At 50.8% G+C, this 18,368-nt stretch overlaps 1 protein-coding gene and 1 long non-coding RNA gene across 6 annotated transcripts in view; one reads left to right on the top strand and one right to left on the bottom strand.

Moving 5' to 3' along the window:
- Positions 1 to 7,324: 7,324 nt before the first annotated feature.
- LOC138915471 (uncharacterized) lies at positions 7,325 to 10,627 on the bottom strand. The gene is made up of 2 exons (XR_011421454.1): positions 10,496 to 10,627; positions 7,325 to 9,957 (listed from the first exon to the last, which is right to left on the bottom strand). It is a non-coding gene; the product is annotated as an uncharacterized lncRNA (long non-coding RNA).
- A 1,805-nt stretch (positions 10,628 to 12,432) lies between these two features.
- ST3GAL1 (ST3 beta-galactoside alpha-2,3-sialyltransferase 1) overlaps positions 12,433 to 18,368 on the top strand; it is an 87,971-nt gene continuing 82,035 nt past the window's right edge. For 3 of the 5 annotated variants that reach the window (XM_070221852.1, XM_070221851.1, XM_070221850.1), the window contains exon 1: positions 12,433 to 16,817. In XM_070221852.1, the coding sequence (XP_070077953.1) occupies positions 15,701 to 16,817 (1,117 nt within the window). In that variant the 5' untranslated portion in view covers positions 12,433 to 15,700. The remainder of the gene's footprint in view (positions 16,818 to 18,368) is intronic. The other 2 variants (XM_070221853.1, XM_023648992.2) reach the window with 2 other exon arrangements.

Below are 18,368 nucleotides of genomic sequence, written 5' to 3'. Positions count from 1 at the left end.
ATGCCATCTTGAGGCAGGGGCATCGTTTACAAATTGAGAATAAAACCTTTCTTGACAACTCAGAAGTTTGGGAACAAGGGGACTCACTTTCTTCACTCGCCATGAGTTTCTGTTTCCAGCTGTGTGGCCGCGATGCGAGGGCCTGCACAGCCAGGTACAGACCGCCCCCATGAAGTTTGTAAAGGGGGTTCCATTCCACAGTTGGCGGAGATGGTTAAAAGTTTCTTTTGCTAAAGTGCTGCTTGAAAAGTATCCCATGAGCCAGCCTGGTGGCATAGTGGTTAAGTTCACATGCCTTCAGTGGCCTGGGGTTCATGGATTTGCATCCTGGGTACAGACCTACACACTGCTCATCAAGCCATGCTGTGGCAGTGTCTCACATACAAAAGAGAGGAAGATGGGCACAGATGTTAGCTCAGTGATAAGCAAAAAGAGATTGGCCCTGAGCTAACACCTGTTGCCAATCTTCCTCACCAAAAAGAAAAAGAAAAAGCATCCGAGTGTCACTGGAAAAGCTACTTATTTCCTTTGGCTCTACCACCAACTCCTTATGTAATCCTGATGTGTCCTTTTTCTGTTCATCGGCTTCTCTGATCTTCATAGGATCCCATTTAGTAGACAGAAAAGTGATAAGAATTGAGAGGCCTGCCCCAAATTACAGAGACGATTAAGCTGAGGATAGAATAGCAATGAAGAAAGTACAGTAGACTGGGTCCTCCTGGCTCGATCTGGAGCTCAAGAGGATTCAACAGCTCCACCGGGCAGGTGGATCAGACACTCTCTGCCACCAGGACCCGGCCCAGCTCCTCACAGTCTCCCTTTCTGCACCCTGGGCCACAGGTCCACCCCAACGCTCCAGCTCGTCCCACTATGACAACCCTCTCCAGGGGGCTCTCTGCTGCTGCTGAGCTATGAGATACCTGGAGCCCACCCATGCCCCCATCGGTGGCTCGGGAAGTGCTGCCCCAAAAGCGTGTGCCCAAGTGCAGGAGTTCACGCACTTCTTCGAAGACAGTCCCTTGTGATAAAAACAATCAGCCGCTTCTGATACCCAGTGGCTGCCAGCTCAGTAAGACACCCTCCATGTGTCCCTTCCTTCCTCGACTGCTCCCCTTTACTGTCTCTCCGGCTTCTCTGGGTTTGTTCTCCCTAGTAAAGTAATGACACACTTTTCCTCAGCCTCTGCTCAGTGGATTCTAAGAAAAAGTAATTTCTATCCTTATTATTATTAATTAGGATAGCTAAAAGGCAGGTGGAAGGGAGGAACGGGGTCAAGGGAGGGAAAGCGGGAGAGAGAGAGAGAGGAGGTAGCCTTGGCTGTAGCTGGATACTCAAGAAGCATGATGAGTAATACAGGAGTGGAGACCAGTATAGCAGCTCAGTGCACAGACTTCGGAGCAACTGCCTGGGTTTGCGTCCCTCTTCCATTAATCACAAGTCTGTCACCAGGCAACTTAACCTTCAGTTTCGTCATCTGTAAGTGTGGATGATAATGACTTCTACCTCACAGGGTTCTGCAAATAGTGAATGTGCTGATATTTGCAAAATACCTAGAACAGAGTCTGATGCATTATAAGCGTTATCTATGGGTTTATTGAACATACAAATCCACAAATGACTCTCCTTGAATTTTTAGGCAGGACTCTGAGGAAGTTAGTGAGTTTCTCTGGGCCACAGTTTCTTAGCAATTAAATGAAAACTTTGGATTAACAATCAAGTATTCGACCAGTTCTGACGCTTGGTGTTCTAAGGAGATCCTGAGCATGACAGAAATCCAGCACCTTTGTGGGTTGGGGATAGTCTTAAGATCTTACGTAAATGGACTTAATGTTTATATAATTATGCCATAATTAATCCTCCCAAGAGCTCTATGAGGTTCTGGTGAGTTCCCTGTATTTTGCAGAGGAGAAAGGGAAGGCTCAGAGAGGTTATATAGCTTGAGCGTAGTTACACAGTGAGCTGTAGGGTGAGAATACACACTTGGATCTGGTTGACTCAAAAGCCCCATCATGTGACACAGTCCTGTTCTGGGGTCCACTGACAATGTCTAATTGTAGAGACCCAAGCTTTGGTGCAGAAAATGTGAATAATGGGCTGGCTGCATTCTTGGCAATTTGTAGATTATTGAATGAGTGTCCTTCTGCGTCCTTGACAGGTCATAATAAAAAGGGTGACAACTGCCCAATGGTCCCGGGCAGCCCTGTGAGAGGGGATGGATTGATATGTGTGCTGTGATGTAAGGGTCTGCATAAGGAATGAAGCAGATCCAGAATTTTCCCTTCTAGAGGGAAAATAACAACTGGATTAGAATTCATTTGTTGTTGTTTGTTCCTCTGTCTGCCAGAGCATATGTTGAATCTGGCACACGGCAGATGCCCAGCACAGGTTTCCATGTGGCCACTTCAGCTTTCCCAGCAATTTTGGATAGATGAGTGTTTGGTTTGGGTTTTGGGGTTTTTTTTGCAAGATGTTGTCTGTGTGTTACCGTAAAGCACTTTATATTTTATTAAGGAAACTATTGCATAAAGTACACAGGATATGGTTTCTTTTGTTATCTTCACAGAAGAATGGCAAGGAGAGAAATTCAGAGTCTTTGACTTCCTCTGTAGGTTTCAAGGGGGACAAGACTGAAAGCTCATGAAGGGGGAGCGCAGGGGGAGCTGAGGAAGGAAGCCTTGCACCCACGATATCGTCTCCCTGTCTTGGATCTCATTTCTGCAGGAGTCTTAACATTTCCCTTCAGTCCAAGCTAATGGCGTTTGTTGTGAGTTTATTTTGACATTGTCACACTGTCCCCAGAGAGTGGCATTGACAGGCTTTCTCTTCACCTTGGTATCACAGGACCAGATTCATTGCTCACGGGTATCAGAGTCATTTTATCTTTACACTAAACCCTGGCATCTACAGAGTCCAAGTAATGAGCTTCAGCTTCTCTGCGAAGCTTTGACAGCCCCTCGTGCTGGGGCCAACAGAACATGACTGTCTGTCTGGCAGAGATCACTTTATTTAAGGGCATGGTGGCCTTGGCCTGACAGATATGCAGACAGAGAAGTGTATGGGTTTATTATTCCATTTAATACATAGTTATTTGAGTACCTTCTTAAGCCTTTCGTGTTAGGCACTGGAAACCCAGCAAAGAAAAAGGAAGACAGTCTCTGCCCTCATAGAACATCGTTCAAGAGGAGATGCTAAAATTGGTTTCCCTCAGCAACCTGTTTCCAACTGGAATAATGTCCTAACAGCCAGGGACAGGCAGGGAGAGCCCATCAGAGAGGCAGAGCGGGTGCTGGGGAAACCATGCTCAGTAAATATGCAGGACCACCAACGCTGGGTCAGGGACTAGGCTGGCAGTGGGCACAAAATGACGGAGAGACACAGACGCTGCCCACAAGGAGGTCACGTCTGATGAGCGCAAAAAGGGGGTTATGTATAAGGAGCAACGGGCAGTGGGGCAAGTGATTCAGCAACACGCCTGGGCAAGTCAGGGCCTGTTCCAGGGAAGACAGTGTGTGATCTGAGGCTTGAAGATGAGCGGTCCATGCCAGCTGGGCAAGACGGCAAGGAGGAACGGAAATACATAAAAGTATGGAGGCATGAGAGAGCATGGAATAAATAGGTATAGCGGGAATCTGGTACTTATGGGACATAAAATGTGATGGGAAGAGGAGAGAAGGAGCAGGATTGGGGATGGAGAGACAGCCGGGGCAGTCCAGGAAGGTCTGCGAGCCTTGCGAGGCGTTGTCACTGTTATCCCGTAGAGGAAGGGGTTGAATGGTTCAGTGAACAGTCCTGAGATGCTGGCGAGTGCATTCTCCTCCTCTGCCTTCTCCTCCTTCTCTTCCTTTTCCTTCTCCTCATCCTTCTCCTCTTTCTCCTTTTCTTCCTCCCCCTCCTCTTCCTCCTCCACTTCTTCCTCCTCCTTTTCCTTCTTCGGTTGACCCTTGTTGAATATATTGTAAAACTATGAGTTTATTCCTCTGTCTTAACAAGAAGAGACTCTTATGAGCATCACAGACCCTCCTTGGATGATTGTCCAGAGCTGAGGTCGCTGTTCACTACATGAGCCCTATGGTCAGGACCACAGGTGTAAGTGGAGAAGGAAATCATAGAAAAAAAAAACAAGGAGCAGCCCCCAGAGTGACTGGATCCTGCGGGCTTCAAGCTGTGTCACTCGCTGGCCCATCCAAGGCGGTGATCTTAAGCTGCTGGAGTTGGTAAAGGGGATCCAAGGGGTTTTACGTGGGGGTTGTTTCAGCCAGGAAACATTGGTTGCAAGGAACAGAAATAGTCTGTAGTTAAAAAGTGGAGGACAGGGGGCTGGCCCCGTGGCCGAGTGGTTAAGTTTGCGCACTCCGCTTTGGCGGCCCAGGGTTTCACTGGTTCGGTTCCTGGGTGAGGACATGGCACTGCTCATCAGGCCACATTAAGGCGGTATCCCATGTGCCACAACTAGGAGGACCCACAACTAAGACATACAACTATGTACTAGAGGGATTTGGGGAGAAAAGGCAGAAAAGAAAAAAAAAAAAAAGGAAAATTGGCAACAGTTGTTAACTCAGGTACCAATCTTCAAAAAAAAAAAAAGTAGAGGACAAAAGGAATTCAATGGAGAGATGTGGGTTCCTTCTCATTGTTGAAAGGAACACTCAGCAATTAGGTAATAATAATAATAGTTAATATACATTGAGCACCTACAATATGTCGATCACTATTCAGGAGCTTTACCTGTATTAACTTATTTAATCTTTACATCAATACTAAATTCTAAGGAGGGTGCTATTATGATGCTGATTTTATAGATGAGGAAACTGAGACTCAGAGAGGTTAAGTAATGAACCCGAGGTCACACAGCTAGACGGCATCAGAGCTGCGATTTGAACACACAAAATCTGGTGACTGACTCCATGCTTTTTACTACTGCGCTAAAAAACAGGAAGTGGGAAGGTCAAGTCTAGCGCTCTAGGTAGAGGGAAATAAAGAACCATCTCTTCAGGGAAGTGGCGTGTGTGACGGCCTAGCCTGGGACACCTGCCACCTTGTAACCCAGGAGGGGGAGGTCCCTTGACTGACACCTCCCCAGACTCCTCGGAACGGAGGAGAGTCATTTCTCAAAACAGACGCCAACATCGGCTTCTGCGTGAGACTTAATGGGGAGCAACAAGCAGACAAAGAAGATTCCACTCCTGCAAGAAAAAGAAGTTACCCCAGAGCCTCTTTTTTGGTATGTGAATGAGTAAAAATAGCAAAAAGTTGAAGTTGTCAGTGTGAGCTGTTTGTTATTATTATTATCATTATTATTATTAGGCAGCTTTTGCACATAGACAAATATTTAAAGTTTGATATTTTAAACGTATTAGTATGAAAATCATTTAAAATTCCATTTTTCCTTAAGTCTTTGAATGCGACTTGCAGATCTCTTTAAATACAGACTGTGTTTTAAGAATGACTTTCAAGGGGCCTCTTATTCCGTGTTTAAAGAAACCTAAATAACTTCTAACAATGGGTCCTGCTAACAAATCAGTCATTGGCTCCCTTCCCACGTTTACAGTGAGATGATGACAAAAGACGTCCTAAGTATTCAAAACCTCTACTGAAGAAATGATTAGACGTATAACTATTAAACATATAACTATATCTGAGAGTCTTTAAACGCTCAGATTCTTCTAAACAATCAGACCTGGTAGATTTCTAATCATGTCTTGAAATTTTCCAATGAAACTTGACAATCTAAAATAAAATCTAAAATCTAAATCTAAAATCTAAAATAAACATTACTCAGTTGCATTTTAAATTGGTATTCTGATATGTCACAAACTCTTTGTGATTATACCACCTACTTCAAGTACCAAGCACATGCTGATTTCCCCACAGGTGTCATCTCCGTGATGTGCTTTCCCATCGCCCTGTATAACTCTCAACTTCTCCAGGCTGAAAAAGTCTTTAGTGCTAGGAGACTTAGCAATTTGTTTTAACACCACAAGCAAGTACCATCCTAAACTTATGAGTTTATCAACCAGAGATTTCTGGCCAGAACGCAGGGTCTGAGAAGGCAAGGAGAATTTCTTTTCTTCATGACAGGTGTCACTGTCTGTCTTTTTTCTGGTTACTATGGCAACAAGCAGCACCAAGTCCACACTTTGCACACGTGATCAGTGTCTGCGCTCTTGTCCCTGATCTCGGTTGGGTAATCTAACCTCTTTTAACCCAGCAGCACAGACTGCTAATTGTCCCAAAATGCCCATTTCCCTCAGCACGTGTTCCCAGGATAAAGACTATATTTACCAGTGTCCCTTGCAACTACACAGCTGGGAGTGGCCTGGGGAATGAGATGTAAGCAGAAGAGGGGTGGGCAATCTATAAGAGATGTCCTTAAAGGTAAAGGGCATCCTCTTAGCTCCTTCTGAATGCTTGGAGTAAAGATTTGATGGCTGGAGCTGGAGCAGCCAACTCGGACTAGGAAGTAAACTTCAGGATGGATGGCGTGCGCTATCATGGAACAATAAAAAGGATGAAGCCTGGGTCCCTGACACTGTAGAATACCACACCAGCTTTGTCTAAGATTTGTTAAAGGGAGAAATTAACATCTACCTGATTAAGCCACTGCTATTTGGGGTTTTCTATAGCCAAACCTAATCCTAACGCTTACAGATACTATCATCTGATTTGCATAGATAAAATTCTGAATTCCCCCTCCCCCAATTCTTCCCCCATTCTTCTCCAGTCAACTATTGTACTGCCTGACAGAATTCCACCGTCTCCCACGCCTGGCTATAGACGCAGTCCTGAGGCACCCTAATGACTCGCGTGAATTTACCGAATGGACGCTCCAAATTAGTAGCAAATGTCACATCTCTTAAAACTGAGGCCATGCTCCCAACACAACCTCCAGGTAGATTCAGCTGCCTCCAGAATCATTAAATCCGAGAAGTCAACAGCAATTTCTATTTTGTGAGTTTGCAGTTCTCAAACATATGTCAACACCAAAATCTTGGTAAGTCCATACGGGTAAAAACAGTGATGAGTAACTTCCTGTGCACTTACCATGCGCCCGGCCCATTTCATAATCGCTTATTGGACTTTCCCCACAGTTCTAGAGGCTCGATCCTATCATTATCCTAGTTTTAGACATACGGGAGCTGGAGGTAAATGTTTTGCCCAAGTTCAGACATGCAGCCGCACCCCACAGACCACTAAGTGACAAGGCGCTCACACTTGTGCATTCTCTCTATTGTTTTAACTATCAAAAGAGGGGAAAAAAAGATGTCCGCAGGTTTAGCCTCAAGGAAAGCTAACCTATGAAACTGCAAAAAATACAGAGAAATTATTTAAGAGCCTATTTTTTATTTCTCAACAACATAGACGGATGTCATCTTCATTCTTTTGAAACATGGAGGCCTTATATCCCAAATTTGAACACGTGGGCTGGATTTTAACTGGAAAAAAATAACTTGCTCTTCTTTGGGATTGTGGCGGGAGGAGGCCGGACAGGCAAACTCAAAATTTAAGGCCACCACCGTGGGCGTGTAGTTCAAAAAAGAGAGAATTACAGAGCTTTCTTCCCCAGAGAGATGCTGCTGGCCTGGCAGAGCCCTGACAGTTGGCAACTCCCAAAACTGCGTAATTTTCCATTCTCATTTATAAAACAATTGCAGGAATGTTGACAAGTATAATACGCATAAGAAAGCCACTTAAATTAATAATGGCCATCATTTACCGAATGCTTACTATCTGGCACAGAGCTAATAATGTTTTATATATGGTCTTTCTTCTTAAAAAGACTCTGAGAAGCCAGTATCACATGCCCATTCTGCAGATGACAGCTGGAAGACTCGGAATGTAAGTCATCCATCCGATGAGCTGGTCCACCAGGCACGTCGTGTCCAGAGGCCCCGCCCTACGCCTCTGTGCTCTGCGGCGTCCTCCAGCCCCGAGAGAAGCTGCCTTTCAGTCCTCCTGTCTGTCTGTTCCTTCACTCCATTTCCCAGGTTAAGGTGCTGGCTTTTCAAGGTCATGAAACCATGATACAGAACGTTTTCGATCCCTAAAGAGATCTGCAATTTCTTTCCAAAGATGAAGGTGTTAACCTTGGAGTCTTGGACAAATTTCAAATCCAGTAATTGCATTCTGCCTGTTTTGACTTTACTCAGAAGTAAGATCATTGAAAAACATCCTAGAACAAAAGGTTTCTGTTGCGAGGACCTAAGCCAGTAGTTTCGATCCTGGGAGCAGTTTGTCCGAATGGTAAGCCGAGTGGACACGCACACAACTTAAAGAATTCCTGTTGGCTCCCTCTCCTATTCCTTCTCAACGGTGCCGTGTGCTTCTCTTTGGGAGTACCTTTGATAATGATCATTAATTCTGTAATATCCCCAGTATCCAGCCCAGGGCCAGCATATAGCAAACTTTCAATGAATATTTGCTAAACGGATTAATGCAGAACGCCCACAGGTCCTGTAGAACACGGTTTGAAAGCGTTGCTCTAACTCAACCCCTTAATTGTACAGACAGGAAAACTGATGTCAGAAGAAAACTTCCAGAAGTTACGAGGCTACAAAGCAGCAGAGCTGGACTTGAAGCCCGGACATCTTAGCATCAAAGACTCTGGCCTCAGCCCCGTTGGGATGGACGGCTGAGCAGCTCAGTGCTGCGCTGTCCACGCAGGCCCCGTAGCCATAGTTCAGAAAGAAGTTGTTTAAAAAGGCAGATTTCTGGATCCCAGTGGTGGAAATCTCTGGGAGTGGGGCCCGGGAGTCTCTGTTTAGAATGAGCCGCCTGGAGTCGTCCTTGTGCACACTGCAGTTTGAGAAGTCGACTATACGGGTGCCTTGTCTGGCTCCAGGAGGTAAATGGAGACTCAGTCAACTGTGATCATTGTCCTGCTTGGGGCCAGATTGAAGAAATGCTGAGCTGGGGGGCTACCTACAGAGTCGCGTTCTTGAATGAATGATTCATTCCATAATCATCTACTGACAATCCTCACGTCCTCAGGGCTCCATCCACGGCCTTCTTTTCACTTTCCACAGCATCCCCAGGTGATCTCAACCACACGTGGTCTCTGTCACCACCAGTTGCCTGTGCATCTTGTCCAGCAACCCAAACATGGCAGCAAACTCTTTGTCACTCCTCCCATCGAGAGGCAGGGTCTAGACCCCCTCCCTAGTGTCTGGACAGGCTTGTGACAGCTCGAAGAACAGAGCACCAGGAAGTGATGCTCTGTTATTTCAGAAGGTTGGTCATAAAAGGTATGCGGCTTCTACCTGGCTCTCCGGGATGCTCCCTCGCAGAATCTAGCCACCATGCTTCCAGAAGCCCAAGCCACATAGATGAGCTTTGAGTCCAGCCTCCAAGTCAGTGCACCCCTGATCCAGACATATGAGTAGAGAAGCTTCTGGATGACTCCAGCCGTCAGCCTTTCAAGTTACCCTCAGCTCCAGGTCTTCTCACACATGGTGGGGTAGAGACAAGCTCCCCACTGCTGGCTTCCATCCAAATTCCTGACCCACTGAAGCTGTGATCCTAATGAAATACCTGTTGTTTTATGCCTCGAATTTGGGAGTGGTTTGTTATGCAGGATTAGTAACCAGAACAAGCAGCAACTGAACATCCCACAAAAACCTGAACTGTGACATCTGAAATGGCATTCATCGCCTTTCTCCTTCCTGACAGGTGCCATATTGCGGAGATGGTCCCCATCCACCCCGTGTCGGTTAGGGATGCAAATAACAAAAGCCTCACTAAGCCACCGGAAAGAAGTGGGGCTGGGCAAGGTCACATATTTTCTTTCTCAAAACAAGAAACTCGAGGTGAGATGCTGCTGGCATTGACTCCGCTGCTCAACGATGCTTCGAGGATCAAAGACCTATTTTTTAATCCCTGCATTCTCATGCTGGGCTTGACATCAAAGATGGTTGCTGCCTCTCCAGACATTGTGTGTGTGTGTGTGTTTAATACGTTATTCTGTTGCAAGAAAGAAGTAGGAGATGGTTATTGGGACAGAGTGTACCTAACAACGTCACTGCCAGATTCGTTGTCAACCCAGAAATAGAAGTGCTGCCTTCTTCCCAGGGCCCCGACCAATCAGGGAGGTGTCCTCTCTATTTACTCTCCTCTGAAACTCACCTGCCTCTGCCCAGCCTCTGCTCCTTCCTCAGCTCAGACCCCTGACATCTCTGGGATTACTGGAACGATAGGTCTCATTGCCTCCAGTCTGGACGCCCCCTCCCCGCCTCCACAAGGCTGCGCTGAGTGGTCTGGCCAGCATGCAAATGTTGACTTGTCCCCATTGCCACCACCCACCACACAAAATCTCCAAGCGCTTCCAAGCACTCTCAGAGTGAATCCCAGACTCCCCCCACCCCCTGGCTCACAGGCTCTGTGTGACCTGACAAGCCCCTGCGTCCTGCATACCACGTGCTCTGCTCTCCCACCCAGTTCCCCTGAGATCCCAGGAGGCCTGACCCCAGAAGCTGCCTCCTAGTGATCTCACTACACCCACCTGTTAGCCCGTCACGGGACTGCCCAAATGTGGTGCAACGCCCAGCAATCTTCGGTCCCCTGCCCAACCATGGTTCCCAGAGGGTGGGCACTGTGTCATCGACCTTCACGTCCCCAGCCCTTAGCACAGCATCTGGGACATAGTAAGTGCTAAATAAATTTTTGTTGAATGAATGAATGTTCGCACCTTTTCTCCCAGACCCTTCCATCTAATTGGAAATGTAGCTTAATATGCAAATAAGCTACGCATGTACAAAGGAATAACAGATTCTAAGAAAGATACAGTGGGATTTCATAAGGGATGGACACGAAGGTTTCACAGGGAATTAACAGTAAAGGCTTCAGGTGGGGACAGCCCTTCTGCTCAACCCGAGAGGCGGGCAGGCTGGCAGAGAGCCTTCCAGGGGACCGCCAGTCCACATGCAGAGCCGGGGGTGGGTCTTCCAGAAGCAGCGCAGATGTGTGCAGAAAACAGGTACGACAGGTGTAGTGGGACACTCTGTATAATACCGGTTTGCGGTTTTTGTCCTCTGTCTGTGGCCGTGGTCCCCATTGCAAGGCTAAAATCAGGCCCTGGATGTTTTCTTGCTTCAAAGACTTTTGCCTAAGGGACAATGAGAAGTCAGCCTTCTTTGAAATCAAGCTTAAATCTCTCCACATAGGCAAAGGAGAGAGGAGTCTACTTTGAGAACCGAGCAGGGAAAGTGATGAAAAGGATGTCTGAGGTTGGAGGTCAGCTGGAGCAATGTAGGGTAGAAGCCACCACGCAGGGTGGCACGCAGGGAGGGTGGGCACGGACGTCGAGCGTCCCTTGTATAGTGGGTGCAATCGTGTCCCCCAAAACCCACGTCCCCTGGGAACCTCAGAATGTGATCTTACTTGGAACTAGGCTCTTTGCACATGTAATTAGTTAAATAAATTAAGACGAGGTCCTACTGGATTAGGGCGGGCCTTAAATCCAATGACTGGTGTCCTTACAAGAGGAGGAAAACACACACACAGACATGCATACACACAGAAACGCACATACAGACACACACACAGACACACATACATAGACACACACAGACACACACACAGACACATACACAGACACACACATGCATTGTGGTCGTTGGTTTTGGCAGCCCTAGGAGACTGACACATTAAGGAAGGCTGGACTCTGACAAGGATGCTTAGGACCCATGGTCCTTGATGGGTCCTGCAGCCTAGACCAATGAGGACTGCTAAGGAGCAGAGTTCCCTCACACCAGGCGCCACCCTAGACCTCGGGACCCCAACCTCAGGGGCTGGGGAGCCCCCATGATGTCTTTTAGTCGTCACCAGTCCAGCAAGATGGAGATCTATGATTTTACACGTTGATTTTAAGAACATAACAACATGTAATTTAACCAGGGCTTCTGGGCTGAGTCATGTCTGCTATATAGGCTTCCTAAGGAGGAATACTGGAAGAAAACAAGTAAGAAACATACATGGGGACCACATCAAGGAGGATCTAACTGCTAGGCTCAGAAGTTGGGATTTACTTCCCTGGGCGATGGGAGCCATTGAAGTTTTAAGGGTTTTGAGCTTGGGAGTGACTAGGAGGAAGGGAAGGGGCATTCAGGAAAATGAATCTGGCTGTAGTTGTGCATCAGTTATCAAGTGTCTGGCTGCAAATGAGAAAACCATGACCCAAAGTGGCTTAAACCAAAGAATTGTATTGCCTCATACAACAGAGAGTCTAAAATGCAGTCTTCAGGTATGGTGTGATCAGGGCTCTAGATCTAGTTAGCTTTGACTTGGCTTCCTTCATGGGTACGAGATGTCTTCCAGGGAAGCTGAGTTTAAAATACTTCCTTGCTCATGTCCAGTTGGAGACAAAGAGAAGCTTCTTAGGGCTTACTCTTAAGAACTTCTTTCCTAGAAGACCGAAGTTTATTTCTCTCTCTATTTTTTTTTTTTTTTTGGTGTAGAAGATTGACCCTGAGCTAACATCCATTGCTATCATCCTCTTTTAGCTTGAGAAAGATTGTCCCTGAGCTAACATGTGCCGCTCTTCCTTGATTTTATATGTGGGATGCCACCACAGCATGGCCTGATGAGCAGTGTTTAGGTCCACATCTGGGATCTGAACTGTGAACCCCTGGCTGCCAAAGAGGAGCACGCAAACTTAACCAATATGCCACCAGGCTGGCCTCTCTCTTTTTATCTTGTTGGTCCAAATAGGGACTAAATTTACTTATTCCAAAGCCAATTTCTGGCAAAGAGATGAGAGTGGTCATGGTTGGCCAAGACTAACCCACTGCCTTAGCATGGATGGTCTAATCTATGTATTGCAGAGTGCATGGTTCCACATAATAGTTCTGCTGATTCACATGCCCCCAAGATTCTCGGGGTTGGAAGGGGGCATAAGGGTCATGAGTCCTACATCCCTGTGAGGAAAAATCTCCCGCATGGCTCTCCTTCCACACGTTTACCCTTGAGGTGCGCACATGCTGCCTGGGTGGCCCATTCACGGCTGGATGGTTGACCCATTACCTGATGAGGCCTACCAATCAGAGTCTGCTCCCAGACAAACTGACACCCGGAGTGGATGGACAGTGGGACGTGAAGCCGAAAGGACTGTTTTGCCACTTGCCACAATGTGCAGGGGCTGGGACCACAAACATGCAGAATGCTTTTGGGGCAGACCCCACGGCTTAACAGAGAAAGCCTATGGGCAGGGAGAGAACAGAGCCGAGAGAGGGGAGGCGAAAGAGTGGGAGAGAGCCAGCCAGAGCCAGACAGACAGGCTGTTTCTCCTGCCAGCTTACCTGCATGTCCACATCACCCCTGTTTATCTAAGGAAAGTTGGGCCAGTCCCTCATAATCCTAAGAGCCCTAAGTCCAACACTGTCCAAACACAAAACACCACGTGCCCAGCAGCTCTGAACTCACCTTTGACAAGCAAGGCAGCCCCTTTCTTTTTTGCACAATCACCCAGATGGCATCAGAACCCATTATCTTTCCACTTCGATGTACCAAGAAAGGGGGTGGGGAAAGGATGAAATCAATTTCCTTAACCTTTATTACTGAGAACTTTGCCTCTGCCCGAAAAACGTGCAGGGAGGGGCTAAGCATTAAATCAATGTCAGGGCTAGGGGGTGGAGGGTGCAGACACGCCCAGTAATGATGATTCCCTGTCGTTCTCCAGCATGCACGCACACTCAGGGTGACAACGATGAATGCTCGCACACACGCCCCTGACACAGAGCTGGGATCTGGGCTCCCGGAAAGGTGCAGGGGTGTCTGAAGTGCTGCTTTCATGGAATGCCCCAATTCCAGAAAAACAGGGAGAGGGGAGAGGCCCTCTCTGCTACCTGGTAAGAAATACATTGTACAGAAAGGAAGTGGGGCTGGAGAAGGCCTTGCCATCTTAACCCATCAGACTGGGAAATGATGCATCGATGTACAACTTCTTATACAGATAAGGGATGATTCACGCTTGTTTCACTGTAGTCACTTCCTAAGAAATTTCCATCTCACTGTGGAGTCATGTAGGGGAATTGCCAAGAAGCCAGGGCTGAAACCGAGAGCTGACTTCGGTTCTTGGCTGCAAAGCAGAACAGCTGGATGATCTGGGGCCACTTTACCTGCCCAATCGGATTCTCTCTCCAGACTCCACTAGGACATCATAGTATAGTCTTAATTATGACAGCATTTTCTATTTTCCAAAGTGCTTTCCTGTACATTATTTTATTTGATTCTTGCAATAAACAACACTTCTTTATTAATTCACTCAGGAACTCTTTATTGAGCATCTATGGTGTACCTGGCGAGACATGAGCGCTGCAGTCAGCAGGGAGCAAAACGCAATGCATTCCCGGTCCACAGCAAGCTGTCAAACCAGAAGGCAAAAGCCACCAGCTATACAGTCATGGAGATCAACAGGACGCTGCAGGCAGCTGTCCCCATGAGGACAGCAGGATGACCTCTCTTGTATTTAGGACAAGGACTTGGGCACAGATGATGCTCCAAGGGACCCCTTCAGGGGCTGAGTCTGAGGGGTCCATGAAGGAAGGTTCCCCTGGCTGGAAGATGCTGTTGCAGGAGAGAACTTGATGCTCCCAGGAAACCTCTCTGCTCCCCTCCTCCCACTGCTAAAGAATTTTGGGGATTGCAAGGTGCAGGGAGCATCCTGACTCACATCACAGAGCAAAGCCCAAGAGATGCTTCCAGGCAGCCGAAGGGCTCACCCCTCATCTAGAACCAAAACAAAACCCAATAGGGTCAGGCAAGAGGTCTCAGGGGGGGTCATGAAACACCCAAAACTTTTCTTTCGAACTCAAGGAGGGCAGGACTCTTAGCCAGGTGGCAGGCCCCCACTGTCCTGGGCACGGCTCCTTGAAGAATTCTTGCAGATCCACGTGCCCTTTGTTTTATTGTTTTGTTTTGGCTTTTTCCCCTGACTCCTGCTCTTTGCATCTCTCTACTATTTTCCGTCCCCTTCTCTTAGCGAATTTTCCCATTCGTTCCCCTCCCCCTCCTTTTTAATTAGCTCCCCTTCTACTTCTCTGAATATTTCTCCTTTGCTCCCCCAAGTCCCAGAAGTCCTCCCCAGTGCCTCCATCCCATCCTCCCCTGTGCTGTGGGCAGGGTCCCGGCACTGGAGAGGTCCACCACCCACACAGCTAGCTCACTTTTATGGGGCACTTACTATCTACCAAGTACAGTTTTAAGGGTTGGACATGTAGGAATTCACTTAATCATAACAACCTTGGGGAAGGGACAGTAATGAGACCCATTTTCACAGGTGAGGAAACTGAGGCCGGGAGCTAGGAAGCTTGGGGATTCAGTAACCAGCCTAAGCTCACACATCCAGTGAGTGGCAGTGCAGGATCTGAACCAGGAAGTCTGGTCCAGCGGCCCTGGCCTGAAGCATAGGCTGCATCATCCTTCTGGTGAATGACGGGCCAAAGAGCTTTCTCCCTTTGCATTGCAAAAGGCTGCCTTCTCCAAGCTGGAAGAATTAACTGACCCCTAGGCCAAGCTGTGCCTCTTCCCTTTAGGATTCCTCAGAAAAGTTGCAAAAAAGTCCCAATAAGGGGATAAGAGCTGTAAAACCAGATTGTTTTTAATGCCTCTTAAGCCTTGTGTCCAGCATTTAGCCTCTAAGACCGGCATTCTGCCACTGAGCAAGATGTCTCCCCCGCCCTGACTTTCTTATAAAGGAGGAAGGGCAAAAATGCCGCAAACCTGGCCCCCAAAGGGGGTCCCGCTGTCCGAAGCCCCAGTCTCAGGCCGCCTGGGGGGCGGCCCCTGCCTGGGTACCGGCGCTAAGTGCTCGCCCTGCTCTGGACCGCGCTGCAGCCTCCGCATCTGGGAGGCACTCGGCGGCGGGCGGGGGCCGGACCGCGGGGGCCGCTCTGCGCCTCGGAACCGGGCCCGGTTCGGGCCTCAGCAGCGCCCCAGCGCACCGCGCTCCTCCCCTCTCCTCCCCAATCCCACCTCGGGTCCCGCGCCCTTAGAGGAAGTCGGTGGCTCGGCCCAGTCGCCAGCAGGGGGATCGGCCCCTTCTCGCTGCGGTGCACCCGACTCGGGCTGTTCTGGGCACCGCCACGTCCTCTCGGTGGGCGCCGGTCGCCTCCTCCCGGGGCTGACCCCACGGGCCTCCGGGCCACCAGGCCACTCTTCCTTAAGCCTCGCCAGCTTGTGGGCGGCGGCCTGGGCGCGATGTGTCACAGAGCTGTCCCCGCAGAGCGCCTCTCGGGGCGGCAGGCCGGTCCCCGCGCTGCCCCCGGCGTCTCCGCGGCTGGGCCTCCGCCGAGCCGGCTGCGGTCCACGTGGCTCCGGAGGAAGCCCCGAGCGAGCCGAGAGCCGAGCGGCGCTCGGGTGGGAGGGGGCCGGCGGGGCGGAGAGCCGCGGCGCCGGGGGCGGGCGCGGGGCGGAGGAAGGGGAGGGCCTGCGCGGCGGAGGCGCCCGCCCGGCTCCGGCGCGCCCCGGCTGCCGGCCCCGGGCGGCCTGGGAAGGCGGCTCCTCCCCGGCCGGCCCACCTCCCCCGCCCGTTACACCCGGGGGAAGGTGTTCCCGAGGCCGCTCCCATCCTCACCCCGCCTCCCCGCTTCCCCGGCTCCAGCCTCCGCCGGCGGAGCTCCACTATGCCAGACAGTTTCGACACTTTGCAAAGACAAAGACCAGAGGGAGGAGGAAGAGGAGGACGAGGAGGAAGAGGAGGAGGAGAGAGCGAAGGAAGAGGTTATGTGAGCTGGGAAGAAGGCGAGGGTTCGGGATACCCTCCTTGGATTCCCCTCCTGACCCCCTCCTCCCCAAGCCCCGGAAACTCCAGCGTGTCCCCGGCCGCGGTGAGTGAGCGCGCGGAGCCGGACGCTGCCCGGGGCGCGCGGGGGCTGCGTCCGCCGGAGTTGGGGCTCGGCAGTTTCGTGCGTGTTCTCCGAGCGGAGGGGTGACTGCCCGGCTGCGGGAACAGAAGTGGTGGGGAAGGGTCTAGGAGGGTGTGACAGTGGAAGTGGGACCGAAGACCCCAGGCGCCAGGAGGAAGACACACGTAGGGAGACCTCTTCCCTAGCCACGGCGTCCCCGGGATCTTTGGGAGAGGAAGGAGGTCGGGGAGGAGGCTCGGGCTCCAGGGAGGTCTCTGGCCGTTACTAGAAGAGCAGCCCGGAGCTCAGCGGGGAGCCTGCGCTTTTCCCGGGCAGCGGTCCTCAGGGTGGCCCCAGTGACATTGCACCCGGCGCCGGGCTAGAGTCTCCCAGGTCGGGGCCGCTGGTGGGAGGAGACCCCACGCGGCGGCGGCGCTTGGGTGCTTTGGAGCGGGCTCGGGGTCGCGGAGGCCGCCGGTGATCTGGGGGAACGGCCGCGGGACAGTATCCGGAGGGAGCCTCCAAATCCGGGGCGAGCAGGCGCGGATCCGGGAGGTGGCCATCACCCCCGGGGACGCCGCCGGCCCGCGTTGCTCCGGATGCGGTGGAGAAGTTGGCGCCCCCGACGGGGCAGCTAGACGTGGCGTGGTGGGCAGTGAGGGACTCGGGTAGGCGAAGGGGAGCTTGGCGGGGTGGCACTGGTGGCAACTCGAAACTCTGAGTCCGCCCCAAACCCGTTAGGCGCCTCAGATGCCGCGAAATAATCTGACAAAAGTTAGCAACTTGTCTGCGTCCCTCGGGTGGGTGACCCGGGCGGGCCAGGGGCAGCTCCTTCAGAGAGCGTAAGGGGGGGAGCGATGACTCTGGGGCGGAGAGCCCGGTTTGGGGTACAGCTAGATTGGGGATCGGGACGGGGCGCAACTTTCAGGTCCTTCTTTGCTAAGCGTGAGTGTGTTTGAGCGTGACCTTGTGGGCGGAAGCACGGCTGAACTCGAGGTGGGTGTTGAGGCTGTGCCCACGCTGGGCACAGATACGCCCGAGCGCGCCTTCGCCTTACCCCGCAGCCCGGCCTCTGGGGACGGGTGTCCGGATCCTCTGGGCTGTGTCCGTTGCCTGGAGCCTTGAGTCTCTTTTCCTTCCCACCTGAGGGTCCCAGCCTGCGCCTCCCGCGCGGCGAGCTGACACGTGCGCGCCCAGAAGTGCGCGAGTGGATGGGTGCTGGGTGGGCCACTGCGTGTCGCGGGCTCCGCGTGTCCCGCAGCGGGAGACAGCCTTGACCCTGAGGGCAGCGACCTTCCCGCGTTCACTTGCCCACCTCCGGGAATCCTCGCCTCTTGCGGCTCACTCCCCTCGCGGCTCTCCACTCCCCTCGCGGCTCTCCACTCCCCGCGGATCTCTGCCGAGATGGTTCCCCAGGGAGACGGCGAGCGCCCACCCCCGCTCTACGGCTGAGTGTGTGCGTGTGGAGGGGTACTCGCCAGCGGAGAAAACAAGATAAGCGAGGGACGAGGTTGTCCTGTCGTCGCCACCTCG

Source organism: Equus caballus, chromosome 9, assembly GCF_041296265.1.
Source record: "Equus caballus isolate H_3958 breed thoroughbred chromosome 9, TB-T2T, whole genome shotgun sequence".
NCBI classification, from domain to species: domain Eukaryota; kingdom Metazoa; phylum Chordata; class Mammalia; order Perissodactyla; family Equidae; genus Equus; species Equus caballus.
This window is presented reverse-complemented; position numbering and strand designations above follow the sequence as displayed.